At 46.7% G+C, this 16,617-nt stretch overlaps 1 protein-coding gene across 1 annotated transcript in view; it reads right to left on the bottom strand.

Annotated features, from left to right (window-relative positions):
* Positions 1-1,008: 1,008 nt before the first annotated feature.
* SF3B4 (splicing factor 3b subunit 4) overlaps positions 1,009-16,617 on the bottom strand; it is a 45,557-nt gene continuing 29,948 nt past the window's right edge. The window contains exons 5-6 of the mRNA XM_085638450.1: positions 13,273-13,446; positions 1,009-1,449 (exon numbers count right to left, since the gene is read on the bottom strand). Coding sequence (XP_085494576.1) covers positions 1,277-1,449; positions 13,273-13,446 — 347 coding nt within the window. The 3' untranslated portion in view covers positions 1,009-1,276. The remainder of the gene's footprint in view (positions 1,450-13,272; positions 13,447-16,617) is intronic.

The raw sequence follows: 16,617 nt of genomic DNA, 5'->3' as shown, positions 1-16,617 counted from the left end.
ACCACCAGAGGCTTTTGTGCCCACCAGTGCCAGGGCCCATAGTCCCTCATCTGTGCCTGGGACTCTAGTGCCGATCAAAAGATGTGGTTTTCCAATCTGCACCAGTGTGCTCCTTAGTGACCTGCCTCAGATAGCGCTTCCAAGTCAGTGCTGTGCGAGTCCCCTAAACTCCAAAGAACCATTGACTCCAGTTCCCACCTTTGCCACATCCCAAACAGTGCAAGTGCTGCTAGGGCCAGTGAGTGCCCATCAGTGCTCAGGTGCTGGGCTCAAAGTGTTTATTAGGGCTTTAGTTACTACCGCCCATCCTTTTGCAAACCCAGCACGTCCTGTGTCTTTGTGAAACATATGGGTTCCATGGAACCTAGAACCAATTCTGGTGTTCGTCAGTGCCAAGATTCCTTCATTGTTAAGGTTCCCTTGTTGTCATAATTCCTGGGGACTCAGTGAAACATCACTGCTGAAGTCTCGTGCATGCCAGGGTTAGCAGTGCCATTTCCACAGTACCAGTAGGGCCAAGTGTGGCAGTATCCACAGTGCTCATCAGTTCTAGGGTTTCTACGACCTTTATTTGAATGCCCGAAAAGTCCTTAGACCAGCACTTCACTGCATGTTTGACCCTTGACGCCGGTGTCCTTCGGATCGATGAACTCCAGGATCAGTGCACACTTATCCTCACATGCTATGAGAAGACGCTGCTGGTATCTGTCCCCACCGATGATCTGGCTTCTTCCAGTACACATCGTGTCCATCATTGCAAGTTTCACAACACCCACCTCAGTCCTCGAGTATGCCCAAATCCCAGAAGTGTCTTGTAAAATGTGACAAACTGGGGTGTCTGTTGTAAAACGAATGCCCTTCGGAAGTAGATACTTACAATGTGCCTCCCCATCCTTTCAACTAGGGAAGGAATCTACAAGTTAAAAATTACCATAGTTTTTCAGTAGAAGACCAGGTTATTTATTTGCTTTCAGATGTAAGGAATGAAAGGACAAAATGAAAACAAAATCTATGAAAAACTTCTCAGTTTTATTGATGTGGCTGAGAGGTCCATTCACGCTTAGAATCGTATTAAAAACGGCGTGGGCTGTCCTAAAGTAAACATGACATAAAAAAACACCAGTCTTACGGATCGGAAAGTAACTGACGGTACCACCTGTGGGACCCAGACAACAAGCAGGACTTTTCCTTAGGAATGTCAATGTGCAGGTGCTTCTTGGCAGCACAAATACACCGAGCCAATAGTAAGGTCTGTCCATCGGTATTCTGCAGCTCCTCACTGTGGCATGGGCCCCCTCATTGGGACTAGCGGTCGTTGCACTGGGCGTGGAGGTGGGATGGGGCCTCCCCGGTAACCGTATGGTGGTGGCCGCGGTGGTCCATTGAAGGCATGTGGTGGCATTAGCGGGGGTGGGCCACGCATTCCATGTGGCGGCATACCAGGGTGCCCTAGAACAAAAAATTAAAAGACACCTTGATAAGGAACTTGTTCATACAATAGAAGGCAGATAAAAGTGAAAGAAAACTATGGCATTAGCTACAAACTCAGATGAAAAAAAAAATAATAATCAAGTACTGGAAAAGCCAGTAAATCTTGCCTTAGCCCACCTTTGACCTTTACCAAGTTGGATGCTGCCCAAGTTTGCCAGGGAATGAAAAATTATCCAACCATCCAAGCTGCACCTCGAAACCAAAGCTAAAAATTCACTATCCTATTATATTCTAATCAAACCAAGGCAGAACCCACCCACCATCACTACAACTGTAGCCAAAAGCTAGCAGAACTCCACTATCCCTGTGTCACCTAAACAAAACTATGGTAGACAACCCCTGGGCACCATCCCAAAACCAAAGCTGCCTAGAAATTTCCTAACTGCCTTCACCCCACCCTCAGACATCAAAGCAAAGCAGAAATCCACCATCTCTGCAGCAGCATCAGACCAAAGCTAAACTGATATACACTAATCCTGTGACACCAACAGCAAGGCATAAACCCAACATCTCTTGGACAAACCCAATGGAAAATCCATGGTCTCTCCAATATCTATATCGAACACAGGCAAATAAACCACCACCTGCACCAAAACCAGTAAAAGTGGAAAGAAGAAATCATTAGCTCTACTACACTCACAAATTGATACTGGGATGTAATCTCAATCTCTCGCAGCAGGGAAATTAGTAGTAGAAGTCTATTTTAGCAGTAATGTGGCATGTTTCATAGTTCACAATAATTTGTGTGTCTCAGTACAATTTTTGTGGAAAATGTTATTAGTACTGGTACCAATAAGACATAAGGGAAGCCCCTAATAGCACCCAGTTCCCATCAAAAGATCTAATTAAGCTAAGGTATTGGAAACTGATTGTACAAGAAGCTAACAGAAAAAGTGATGCCACAACACTGACAGGAATGTTTTTGCAAATAAAACCGAGCCCGGCTGAAGAGAATTATTGGGACGTAATATACTAAGAAAGTGGTATAAGAACCATGACTCTGGTCAAGACAAAGTCGAGAGGACGTAGAAGTGCTGGGGACCCAAGGAACCACCCAAGGTGAGTAGATAAGGACCCCACGGAGAGCATGTGCAATGCGGGAACACGACTGTGTCCTCTGTACAACTCTACATGTAAGTCGCAGTTGGATTTTTAAAGTTTAAGGACCCTTCCCAGTGCACCCTGAAGAAACCCAGTAACCCAGTGGAAGACAGAAGGTTAGAGAGCCACCCCACCCGTGGTTACCCTAGTACCCGCGTTGCCTACACCAGGGATGCCGGGAGCATACGTGTGAAGTGGTGTCAGAAACCGCTGTCGAACCCAATGAAGGACTTCAGGAAAGTGCCGCTGCTGAAGAAGAAAGTGTTCAGTGGAATCTGAAGGTGGATTCTAGATGGGAGGTACCTGCAAGCAGAGGGGACAGAGTGTCACTCACGAATGACCGGGAGACTTGGAAGACACATTCCCTCCAATGTCAAGTGTTGCAGGATGGGGAGGGGGGGGGGGGGGGGGGGGGGGGGGGGGGAGAGAGACGGAGGGGACGATGACCTTGACTCCAGCTGTGAGGACCAGGCGACGCTGAGGAAGACCAGGAGCCGTGCACAAGCTGTCCCACGAAGGAGGTCGATGGGCTAAGGGGTCAGTGTCCAGTGGGAGCACCATCAAGCCTTGGTAAATGCAACCAACGTAGGAACTGAAGGACCAACGTCGGGACCAGCAAGGTCCAGGGGACTCACCACAAGAAGGTGAGTCAGGGCAGGCCCGAGCAATCAGGGGAGCCCAGAAGAAACAAAGGTGACCCTCAAATGGACCCACAGGCCGGCGGCACTGGAGTCGTGAGAGGCCCTCGAGCAGCTCAGCAAAAGATGCAGGCCACGGTGCACAGAATGTGGTGTGGCTGAAGATTCTGGCTGCTGGAGGTTGGGGCTACTTGGAGCCCAAAGATCTTCTTGGAAAGAAGCCAACAAGCCTTTGCAACTGAAAGTTGAAGCGGTGCACAGGGGTTCGGTTATTGCAACTCCCATGAGGGTTACTGGCCTCAAACTTGGTGAGAGGGCAGGGCAGGCCTCCGGAGCTGTGGAAAACCACCACCTGTTTGCAGAACCTTACGGAGTCCGGAGGAGCTCAGGATCAGCAGACCGGTCGACTTAGTTGCGGTCCCTGTGAACGCAGGGGAGTGACTCCTTCACTCCAAGGGAGATTCCTTCAGGTGTCTTTGATGCCCACAGGCCTTGGAAAGTTCCTGCAAGGTGCACAGGCACAGATGATGCAGCAGACTGGAAGGGAGATGAAGTCGAGCCCAAACGAAGTCCAGCAAAGTCCAGAGTGCCCAGTAGGTAGAAGAAGTCGTGTCTGATCTGAATCTTGTCCCACGACGAATCTAGGGACCTACACCCAGTTAAACCCTTAAGTACCCTAAGGAAAGGGTTGGGACGATTCAGGCGACCCTCCCAGGAGAGGGTCTGGACAGGGGGTAGGTTACTCCCATGTCCTTTGTCCAATTTTGCGCCAGAGCAGGAGCCAACAGCTCCCTGGACTTGTTTTAACTAGACTATGCACGGGACACAAAATGTGCCCCTCAGGCAGACTGAGTGGCGCTGGTAAGCGAACCCACCCTACCCCAATACTATAAATACTGCCTGGGAGGTGATCATACCTCACTGTGACAGGATACCTATTGTTCTGCCTTCCCCTGCTCGAGCTTGGCGCAGCAGCAGGTGGGCAGAATTGTGTCTCTGGTCAACAGCAACCAGCCTTCTTGACCCAGACAGCACAAAATGGTTGCTGTTGACCAGAGACAGGAACACTGAGAGCCTAACAGAGGGCTCCTCCAGTGCTTGGAATCATAATTCCCACACCGTTTACAGTGTGGGGTTATGATTCCAAAATGTTTGATACCAAACATGATTGGATTTGTTGCAGCCAGTTTTGAGATAGTCATCGCGTAATTACACGGTGCCCCTCTATATAGTATATGGCTGCTTCACTGCAGAAGGATCCTACCTTATTACAGAGTCTGCAATGTGTACAATAGAGGATGGAGCCCCCAGACCGACTAATCAGAGGATGGCTTCTATCTTAGGTGAAAGAATGTGGCCACTAGAGGAGCCAAAGCAAACAGCTAGTGGAAAGAAGAAACTAGGATATGAAGAAAAAGTGCGAATGGAATCCGTCCAAGTACAACAAAATGAATTAAGTCTCCACCGCCAGGTGGAAAAGAGATACATCAATAGCACAGGACACGGTCTCTGAGCTACAGAGCATGGCTCAAAGAAGGGGATTAGGCAATCCTACAAAGGGAAAATAGAGTCTGGGAAAAAAGGGGACAAGATCATACACAAAATCACCCGAAAACAGTCAGGATGCCGTATGTGAACGCCAAATATACTAACAGTATGAAAGAACACATAAGGCTCCTGTCCTGATAAGAGCAACAGATGAAGGCCCACCAGACACAAACCCCCTTCACCAAGGCAGGGTAAGGCCCTAGAAATACGATGCAGACATAAAAAAAGAAGGAGTTCTAACATGGAGAATGCTTTAGTCTGTGTCCTTCTCTCCCTTTTCCCTCAATATTTTTTAACCGAAAGGGTGGACACCGCGCAGCCAAAAGACCCGCGTAACAAGACATATCCAAAGGCATAAACGGACATATGAAAACCTGGACACTGTCTTCGCAATACACCTATGCAGATAATGCATGCTGAAGTCCAAAAATATACGGCAACACCCAAAGGCACACCGACAATGCCCAGAGTACCAACAATAGAAAGAAGAAAAAGGGAAGGGTAAATAAAATCATCTAACAACAGAGTGGGGCCAGATCACAAGACAACATTGTTTGCTAGAAGAATCTCAACAGGCACATACTACCCAAGGGGAAAACGTGAAAGAGTACGCTTGTCTAAAAGCCCGTACCAATTGCTAGACCTAGACAACAAGAAGGTATGACTGAGTATTCCAGAATCACCCAACAGAATATCCTGAAGAAAAACTCCCACAAGACAAATGAGGGAAGCAATCTACAACGGACCGGCAACCATGGGATATAATTAAGGCTCCCAGTTTTCCTTTTTCACAGATTTTTGCAGATAAATACAGGCAAAAAATGTGTTTTCTCTCTGCATTTATTTATGAAAGTGAATAAATACAGAAAATTAGGCTTCTTTTAAGTGACTCTGTGCTGCCTTTAATGAATTATAGAGCCACCAGCTGAGTAGATGGACCACATGGGAAATAAAAAAAAAACAGGATGCAATTTCTTTAACCCCTTCAGTGCCCATGACGAGCTGGACTCGTCATGGGCCGCGGTGGCGCTGTGCCCATGACGAGTCCAGCTCGTCATAGACCACGCCCGCTAATGCAACGGCCGGCACTGGGCGGGGAAAGGGGCGGGCACTGAAGGGGTTAAATAATGGCATATGCCAACATACATTTGTGCAAAAACAACAATAGATGGACAGAATGCAGAACAATGTCATACATTCACCCCAGTACAGAGATCTGGGCCTAAATCCATCGTTTTTTTGCTCACCATGCCTTTCCAGTTTGAACCCAGCCATATGCAAATCAGTCTTGACCCTGTGCCTCATGGGAACAGTCCAGCCCGAACTGCCAAGCCAGGTCCTCCCTGGACTGGAAACAAGCATCCTAGGACCGGTTTCGGGGTTTCACCCCTCTTCAGCCAGGATAGCTTGATTCCAGTGGCATGGAGAGCACGGGACCCACGTCTGGGCATACCCTTCCCACTCAGGGTGACAAATGCAAAAACAACAATAGATGGACAGAATGCAGAACAATGTCATACATTCACCCCAGTACAGAGATCTGGGCCTAAATCCATCGTTTTTTTGCTCACCATGCCTTTCCAGTTTGAACCCAGCCATATGCAAATCAGTCTTGACTCTGTGCCTCATGGGAACAGTCCAGCCCGAACTGCCTTTGGTTTTTGCTTTGTTCAACATACATTTGTGGCACAATGCTAATATTTACCAGTGGATGCATTGTAAGGCAATATTTGGCAGCTTAAATAGCTAAAACACGACAATCAAAGTACGAGTGCGGGTTTATCAGTTAAATACATATGGAAATGAAGTTTTACAACTTCATTTATACGCAAAACACAAAATAAAGACGGATAAATACAGATAAAGTGGTCAAAAAATAAACATGGATAAATACAGATGGAAAAAAATAAGTACCATAAAACCAGGAGCCCTAAATAGAATATGCATATAGAACAAAGGTTCATACAAGGACCGCTCAAGAGGCAAGGAGACCAGATCACACAACGGCCGAGAGGCAAGGACAACAGGTCATACAACATCCACGAGGCAAGAATAGCAGATCATGCAATGGCCGTGGGGTGGGGCAGAAGGAAAACAGTAAAAAATCATGTAGCTTTACAATCCAATGGCAACCACACTGACCCTGCTGAGCGTCCGCAGCGGTGAAGACAGTCAAAACCTGGGGTATGCTCTATATTCCCCAACATCAGAGAAATGTAAGACCCTGGCTGGGGGAGGCCTGTACCACCAGAGGCATAAGGCGGTACTCTTGAATCCCAAGCTTAGGGGCAACAAGTCTCCATGAAACTCACCAATCCTACCTCTAGCAAAGAGAGGTGGCATAGCATAACACGCGCGACCAAATCCACTAGGTGGAAACAGTCAACAGGGGAAAAACGATCTACCGGAGGTAATGCGTAAAAAAACGCCGCAAGAAAACATGTTGCAATTGTAACAATCGAAGGATAGAAGGAGACCACTCCAAGGGAGTGCAGAACAAAATCTGCGTATCATTAATACGTGATAGAACGCACTTAATCCACCTCGCAATACCCGATTTGGAAATAGGATTGCCCTTGTGTGGTGGCGCAAAAGCAACAAAGAGGTGTTTTATTTTACGAAAAGATTTTGTCCTTTCAATGTAGTCCAAGAATGCTCTTATAACATCTAGGGTATGTAAAGCTCGTTCTGCCACTGAATCAGGTTGAGGGAAGAATACAGGTAATCCTAGCGACTGATTTATGTGAAATGCAGATACTACCTTAGGTAAAAAATTTAGGATTGGTACGAAGAACCACTTTGTCTCTGTGTAGTTGGAAAAATGCTTCTTGTATCGTTAATGCCTGTAATTCACTCACTCTCCTTAAAGAAGTGATTGCAATGAGGAAAGCGGTTTTCCAGGAGAGGAACTGTGTTTCGCATTTGTGCATGGGCTCAAAAGGTGGCCCCATTATTCTTGTGAGGACTATGTTAAGATTCCACACTGGAGCAGGTGGAAGTTTAGGTGGTATGACTCTTTTTAGTCCTTCCATGAAGGCTTTGGTCACTGGTACTCTAAACAATGACAAATGCTGTCTATTTTGTATATATGCAGCTATTGCCTCTAGGTGTAGTCTGATGGAGGTGTAAGCCAACGCTGACTGTTGCAAGTGTATCAGATAGCAGATGATGTTTTGGTTGGAAGCATCAAGAGGGTTTATATGATTGTTACCACAATAAACAACAAATCGCTTCCACTTAGCTGCATAGCAGGCCCTTGTAGTAGGTCTTCCAGCCTCCCTAATGATAGTCATACATTCTGGTGGAAGGTTTAAGTAACCAAACTCTAAGATTTCAGGAGCCAGATCGTGAGGTGCAGTTGTTTGGGATCTGGGTGTCTGATTTCTCCATGGCTCTGTGTGAGGAGACTGGAGGTTAAATGCAGCTTTTGATGCAGAACCAGAGATAGCTCCAACAGGGTTGTGAACCAAGGTTGACGTGCCCATGTGGGAGCGATTAAAATTAGTGTGAGACACGTTTGCCTGAAATTGTGAACCACTAATGGAATGAGTGGGAGAGGCGGAAAATAGTAGCCAAATATCCCTGACCAGTTCATCCATAGTGCATTGCCCTTGGATTGCGGGTGTGAGTACCTGGAGGCGAAGCTTTGGCCTTTTTGCGTTTTTTTATGTGGCGAGCAGGTCTATGTGAGGGACTCCCCTACTTAGAAAGTATGGAAGGGGAACTTGAGGGTGGAGTTCTCATTTGTGTATTTGCTGCCTTTGCCTGCTGAGTAGATGCGCAATCTGGTTGTTCACTCCTGGGAGGTGTTCCGCTAGGAGATAAAGTTTGTTGTGAATGGCCCACTTACAGATGTCTTGGGCTAAGTGGGACAGTTGGAGAGAGTGTGTCTCCCCCTGTTTTTGTATGTAATACATAGCTGTCATGTTGACTGTATGAACCAAGACAGCTTTGCCCTCCTGGTGAGAATGAAACACCTTGAGAGCTAGAAAGATTGCAAGCAGCACTAGATGATTCATGTGGAGCAACTTCTGCTGTTAACTCCACAGGCCTTGCACTGTGAGATGTTGTAGATGACTTCCCCAGCCAGTGAGGGACGCACCCGCTGTCAGTACAATCTGTAGAACCGGGTCTATGAACGGCCGTCCTTTTGACAAACTTTGTGTGTTCCACCACTGCAGAGACCGATGAGCACGGCCGCTTACCAACACTAGATCGGTCAATGATGCAAGATGCCATCATTCCCAGCAGTGCATATAAACCCAAGCTGGAATCTAGTGATTGGGTTGAAACTGGAGAACTAAAGCCCGAATATTTTGAATTTTGGCTGCACTGGGGAAGGCCAGAGCTTTTTGATTATCTAGCATGGCTCCTAGGTAGTCCTGAGTATTGGCTGGTTGTAAATGTGATTTTGTCACATTGATTGTGAACCCTAGTTGATGTAGTAACTGAATCATTCTGAAAGTGTGCTGAAGAGATTGCTGGTACGTGCTGGCTTTGATGAGCCAGTCGTCCAAGCATGGGAAGACATAGATAGTTTGTCTTCTTAGGTGAGCTGCTACTACCGCCAGACACTTTGTGAAGACTCTGAATGGGAGTACCTTGAACTGGAAGTGTTGACCCGCTACCACAAATCTGACGAATTTGCAATGAGCGGGGTGGATTGGAATATGAAAATAGGTGTCTTTTAGATTTAGAGTAGACAGAAAGTCGCCTTTCTTCAGCAGACAAAGTACTTGTTGAAGTGTTACCATGTGGAAATGATCTGACTGAATGTAAAGATGGAGTTCTCTGAGATCTAATATTGGTCTGAGAGAACCATCTTTTTAGGGTATTAGGAAGTAAAAAGAGTACACACCCGACCTGTGATGTTGCGGTGGTACGGGTTCTATAGCTCCTTTGAGAAGTAGAGACTGAACCTCTTGTTTGAGGAGGTGTAGGTCATCTGATGAAAGTTTGTGACTTTGGTGGAATGTTTGAGGGAGTGTTGATGAACTCCAGGCAGTAACCAGTACCCAATTGTCTGTTATTGACTGGCAGATTGGTATGAAATCTGGTAGTCTTCCCCCCGACAGGTGTTAAGTGGTCGGGGGGAAGTGGAGGCAAGTCACTGCTTTGTATTAGAGGGGGGGGGTGCGTGTGTTTGAACCCCTGCCTCTGCCATTGTTACCTCTGTAACCCCCTCTGAAGTAACGTCCTAGATGTAGAGGATTGGCTATAGGTGGTCTCCGAGGAGGTATTTTTCGAGCCTCTGTGGTAAAAGGAGCACCGAAAGGAACCACAGCTTTGTGCTGACTGAAGGGCTCCCATGGATTTGTCCACTTCGTTTAATTTTTTTCTAGTGAAGAATCTACCATTGGACCAAATAGATGCTCTTAATCAAAGGGAGTGTTTAAAATGGAGGTTTGCACCTCTGGTTTGATCCCGGATATGCGAAGCCAAGTAGGTCTTCTCAAGAGGACACTGGTGTTTACCGCTCTAGCAGCAGTGTCTGCAGCATATAGGGAACATCTTATAGCGTTATTGGAAATAAGTTGCCCTTCATGCACCAGGTCGTGTGCCTTAGATCTGTGTTCCTGGGGGCAAATATTGTATGAATTGCTCCATCTGGTCCCAGTGCGCACGCTCATACCGTGCTAGCAATGCTTGAGTGTTGGAGACAGAGGCCACTCTTTTCCTGAAAGCATCAATAAGTTTGGAGTCCCTATCCTGGGGTGGCGCATCTCCTGTTGTCTGGGAGCGGGCCCTTTTCCTTGCATTGGACACAACCAGGGAGTCTAGTGGCAACTGACCTTTTATATATACTGAGTCGGTGCCGGACTTGTGTTTCGACCCTGAAGTTCTAAGCTCCGAACTTGATTTGGAGGGAGTCTTTTCGGAGTCGGTAGGCTCCGGTGCCGAGCCAGAAGGTGGGGCGCCGGAAGCATGATCTCTGTGCCAACCGGAGCCCGAGGGCGCGGGTTGGACCGGAGCCACCTTCTTTTGTGGAGGTGGATCTTGGGAAATGGGGGGAGCTGTACTCACTGTACGTTGTCTGTGTGGGATGCCGTCCTCTTGGTCGAGCTCCGTGATGGGGATTGGCTCCTGTTCCTCCTCGGTTCCCATGGCCTTGCCGGCCTCTTCGTCCGATTGGTGTTCAAAGATGTCCAGAATGGAGCTTGTGTGCTGGCTTTGCATGTCGCGACGTCGAGCCCAACGGTCGCAAATTGTCTTTTTGGAGCGGAAAGCCTGGCACGCGTCACAGTCCTGTTCTCTGTGTTCGGGGGACAAACAGAGATTACACAGTTCGTGTGAGTCGGTGCACGGGTATTTCGCGTGACAGAGGGCAGAATTTAAAGGGAGTTTGTTCTATCAACTGCAGGTCAGCCCGACGAGGGTAGGCCCGATAGCCTTCCACGAGCTTTCCGATCGAAAGTTTGGTTTTTGCAAGTAAATACGATATGCGGTAAAAGGGAAAACGCGATTGAAAACAATACCGTCGAGGGTGAGTATCTTGCGCACCAAGGGAAACCGAAGGATAGTGTCGAACCGAAGCGCAGCGATAGACGTCCGAACACGACGGCAAAAAAAAAAACCCAATCTAGCAATGGAGTCGATGCCCATGCGCACTATCATCCTCATAACTGAAAAGACTTCTCCGAAGAACAACAAGTGCAAACACCCGAACCCAACACTAGATGGCGAGCTATGCACAGTATATGATCTACAGCTTGCATGCCTCGAACACAAGGTTTCCAACGCATTAACAGGACAGGATAACAAGTCCAGAGCCACAACCCAGGAACAGAAGAAAGGGCAATAATCCTGAGTGGCCAATATGACACATATCACAAAATGCTAAAGGGATTGCGTGATAAGGGATTCACATAAGAGTTGCATCCAAGGAACCCCACCGGCCAGTAGAGTAAGACCCTCTGAAGGGTCTCAAGACGGGAGGCTTGCCAGCAGCATCAGAGACCAGGGAAAAGAAAATGCTCTGGCGATCGACAGCACAAAACACGCATACCGCATTGCAAGAACGAGGGGAAAAAAATGGAAGGGGGGCAAGCTAAGGGTCTGACACTCCCCGAATAACCTATGTAGGGCCACATCTGCTTAGGCTCCAAAATGATGGACCCCATCAAATGGCATGTCAAGCAATGCTGTCTGGAAAGCTTCTGAAAATCCAGACGCCCGAAGCCAGGCATGCCGGCGCAATGCCACAGCCGACGATGAGCAGTTTGACCACATTGCGACCATCAAAAAACAACTGGGTCAGCTCGTCCTTTTAGCCTCTGGAAACAAAGGTAAATACCGTGCCAAGAAGCCCCACCAGGTATGGAGAAAGCGTGCGAGGATGCAAATCGTGTTGGTGGAGTGTAATGCTGCCCTAGAGGAGGAAAAAACACGTTGCCCACAAGAATCCTTCTTCCTGGACTCTTTGTCATGGGAGGAATGGGGAACGTTCTCCATCTCAGGGACGCCATAATGGCCTGGACCACGAAGCTGCGGAGGGTCGGCTGTCGGATAAGGCAAGCAGAGTCCCCTGGGGCAGGGCGGTATTTGTGGCCAATAGCACGGTCCACTGGTAACACCTGACTCCGGTTTTGCCCATGCCCCCAAAAAAATATCGGACAGTGCCTCACAATTGGGGAGTACTGGTTCAACCTCCGGCTGGCGTGGATGAAGGACCTCAATAAGAGGGTCCATAGCCTTCTCCACTGTAGGTAGAGTATAGTAGATGTAAGACATCAGCCTATCTTTTCAAAACTTCTGCCAAAGAACAACTGGCTTCCAATACAAGGCTAGGAGGCGATAAAAGAGAGGGAGCAGGGGATGAATCTAGCACTCTTCGATCTCTCTGAAATAATTTGTGAGTGAGTGCAAACTAACGTAAATGTCACTTGCACTGGCTCAACATAGGGTACCAACATTATAATTCATGGCTCCTTTTTAACATTCAGAAGCTTCCACAATCACATGCTGCAAAATATCATCTTAGATTGTTTACAAATACAAAAGTGAGACTTGCAAAAGGATGCACAGATGACTTAACTGACAGGAGGTATTCTATGCACTACATCACAGGAGACTACCATGCCCGATGGTGCCTGTGTCTGACTACTGCGTTAAGTTTCTTGTTGGGCTAGTCATGTTTCAGGACTCCAACTGTACACATTACACTAAAGTAGTATTGTCTATCAGTATCTACCTCTCAAGCACCCTTCCCTCCTGACATCAGGTTTCCATCACTGCTATATGTCTAATCTGTCATGAGCACACAATCACTCACTCAAAAAGCATGTGGTTTGTTCAAAAAGCAGTAATCTTAAATGCCATGCTCCAAAAGGATTAATACTTTCAATAAATTGAGTGCTGTTTTATGCAGTGAAGAAGAGGCACACAGCAGAATCTTGGCCAGTGTGGGTGAAGGTGTTTGTCAATGGGCATTAGCTACTTCCCTTGTAGCAATTACTCTCTCACTTCGAGATGCATGAAGAGAAGAAGTACTCACCCATAGGAGTCCCAAAGTGCGGGCCTCTTGGAGGCATGCCCATCGGAGGTGGTCCAGGGTGTGGCATTCCGTGTGGAGGGCGAGGTGGCACCTGTGCAGCAGAACCTGGTGGTGCTGGGTGATGTTGCTGCATCCCCGGAGGGCGATGATGCTGCACCTGCATTGGTGGCATTCCTGAAAAATAGGCAGCACATTTTAACATCCTGGAGATGCATGTAGAGAAGGATCAGATAACACCACAAAACGATAGCACAATCTCCCCAAATTGACCAAGTTGGCAGTGACCACCATGAGTATCTATTATGCACATTTCAATGAGTACTTCAAACACTTATGTGATTTTTGGATCTGGCATTAGCGAAGACCTTTTGATTTTACTGAAATCATATGTACATTACACTTGTTTACGAGGGGTTTCAGCCAGCCCTATTCATCCATTTTTCTTTTTTTGTGTTATGCTTATTTTCCTAACACCCACTGCAGCATACAGAATGCAGGAGTCCACATCAGCCATTGATCAACTTTACTGTGAATAGACTGCATCCAGACCTTTCACAAGAAGCACATCAATACACAAAGCGCATCCCTTCAGTTCCATGGAGTACTGTGGCAAAGTGTACTCTTTGGAAGATAAAAATTAGATTTTGCTTTTAACCTTTTTTTTTAATTAAAGATTTAGCAGAGCCCAGCAACTCCCCAACCATAATGTTTTGCAACAACCATGGCAAGACAAAACAGGCATCGAGTTCTTCATTGTTCGAGACACCTTGATGAAAGTGCAGAAAGTGGAAAGCAAGACCGAACTATCTGACCAATATTTTCATGTGCCGCAGGAGGTGCGATCTGGGTCCAAAATAGAGGGGTCTGTGGTTGCCAAGAAAAACGAACTCTGGGCCCAGCCCTCTCTCCAGGTCGGGTTAAATGGACTAAAAAAGGCAAGGACACTGGAATCTCGGCCAGTGCTTCCAGACTACAGCATGGACTCAGACGCCACAGCCCACATCGAGTTTTCAACAATGATTGGAAAACCTTAAGCTAATCCATGTCAAGTCACGTATCTGAGTCCCGGTGTACATTTCACTTTTTGATGTTGTGAGTTTTTCTATTAAACATGTGATTTGCATAGTTCTTACTACGTCTGGGTAAGTTTAGGTTATGAATGAGCAGTCTGGAGTGGACACTGAAGGCAATGACTGTTTGGTTTTTGGGGCTTGGGTATAGTGAATGTTTTCATAAAGATGTTCATAGCAGTCCAGAAGTCTAGGGACATTAATTAGGTGAGTGGTTAGGGTAAATTCTCATTTTTTGAGAAAGTACCAAATCTAAACCTTGCAATCAATGTACCGGTGTTTCATAAAGGAAGGTCAGCAAAGACTAAAGAGGGCTGCTGAAGCCTGCCTGATAGCAGCTTCAATGCGCATGCTCCAGCTCCCCTCTTCTGAGTTTACTGAGCGCCTCTGTGACGTCACACATGGCACTGGCGAAAAGCAAAGGCCCTTTAAGCTGTTGCGCTTTCACAGCTGACTTTTAGGAGGACTTTTGGAAAGCTTCCTGCTGCTTTTGCTGTCGACAAGCCTGTTCTCCTGATGCTGTCTGCAGCCTGGTCTCACCTGGACTCTCCGACGCTCCTTGCATCGGACTAGCCTGCTTCCCTCTACGCCGCCCGCAGAGCAGCTTGATGCTCCATTCACAGTAGGATCATGGAGTGCTTTCCCCTCCTTTTTCACAGCTTTGTCCTTCCTTTCCCCCCGTTTTCTTAAGTGCTTTCTACTTGTTTTTCCTTTCTTTTTCACTCGTTTCTTCCCCTCATTTTCTGAATACTTTCTGGTTGTTTTTCCTTCTTTTTTCCTGCTTTCTACTTCCTCCTCTCCCTCCTTTTTCGCTGCTTTTTCCTGCCCTAGCCCGTTTTCAGGGTGCTTTCTGCTTGTTTTTCCTTTCTTTTTCACCATTTTCTTAATACTCCCTCCTGTTTTCTGACCGCTTTCTGCTAGTTGTTCCTCCCTTTTTCACTGCTTTCTTCCTTCCTCCCAGTTTTCCGAGTGCTTTCTCCTTGCTTTTTCCGGTCTCGCCTGAGCCAGCGCTTTAGCGCTGCTCTGGCGAGAGCTATAGAAAGCGGGATTTGGAAGTGCAAACTAGTGCTTTTGAGGCCGCCAACTGAAGTGCATGTGTGGCAGGCACGCACACCATTTGGCAGCCTGCTGATCACTTTCGCAGCCGCTTTGATGTTCTCAGTGAGCCACGCGGCCACTGAGAACATCAAAGCAGCCGCGATAGTGCTCACCATATGCCAGCCTTCCCTGTGTTGCTTTATCACTCACTGCCCCCCCGCCCCCCCTTCCATGTTACCCGAGTGCCTGGCGTTTTGTAATGGTCCTCTCTCTATTTTCATTTCAGCTTTCCACCTTTTTTAATACTCACTCAGACACTTTAAAAAAACGAATATATCCTGAAACATCTGTAGGCCAAGTTATAAACAGATCGCCCTGTTTTATATCCTAATGTTTACCCATGTTAACCTAAAATAGATGTCCACATATTTTGAGTATGATTTTGATCAAGCAATCTGAACGCCAGTGGTAAGAAGTTGCTACTCTTAACTTGCAGCATCTGTAAACCGAAAACCTACACATAAACCTAGTTTCGTTTAAATATAGACAGTTGTGTTTCCTGTCACCTTCAGTCACTCACCAGATTATTAGTTTGCAATCTATTTTGAATATTTTATAGATGGTACCTCTGACTGCTAGATGTGTTTGTTTTATATTTTTACTATAAAACGATTTGAAAAAATGTGTCATGAAAAACTAACTTTGCCAAAGAACACAGAGCATCCTCGCATACCTCCCCAAATACCAGGGCAGCGGTTTTAGACTGGAGCTCGACAATTCCCCTCCAGATTGTAAGAAACATCTGGAAATAAAGTAAGACTAATCTAACCAAATAACTGGCACTTTATTTTCATAGAAATTGATTGGATCGCCCTTAATTGGTTTGTATCAAGGTCCGCGCTATTTAAAGGCACATTCATACAATCCGATTGCTCTACAGCCCTGTTTCTTACCCGTTTGAACTCTGAGGGTCCCCACTGAATCACAAACCCCTGCCTAAGCAATGCCTACTATCTGAATCGCAAAAGAATGTGCAAACACCCAGACACAAGAATACGTTAGACAAATGCACATATTAGGGTCTATTTTATTGAATTCAGAAACAAAAGATGTTGACATTTTAATGGGAAGATTTAGCTTTTCAGTACTTTTATTTTTAAAAGACGAAGCCTTATTCGAGTGTTAACTTTTTTACTTCTGGGGACCTCCAATAAAACAGTTTTAGTAGCCACGGATC

The sequence above is a fragment of the Triturus cristatus genome, chromosome 12, assembly GCF_964204655.1.
Source record: "Triturus cristatus chromosome 12, aTriCri1.1, whole genome shotgun sequence".
Lineage (NCBI taxonomy): Eukaryota > Metazoa > Chordata > Amphibia > Caudata > Salamandridae > Triturus > Triturus cristatus.
Note: the sequence above shows the minus strand (reverse complement) of the source record. Positions and strands in the feature narration are given on the sequence as shown.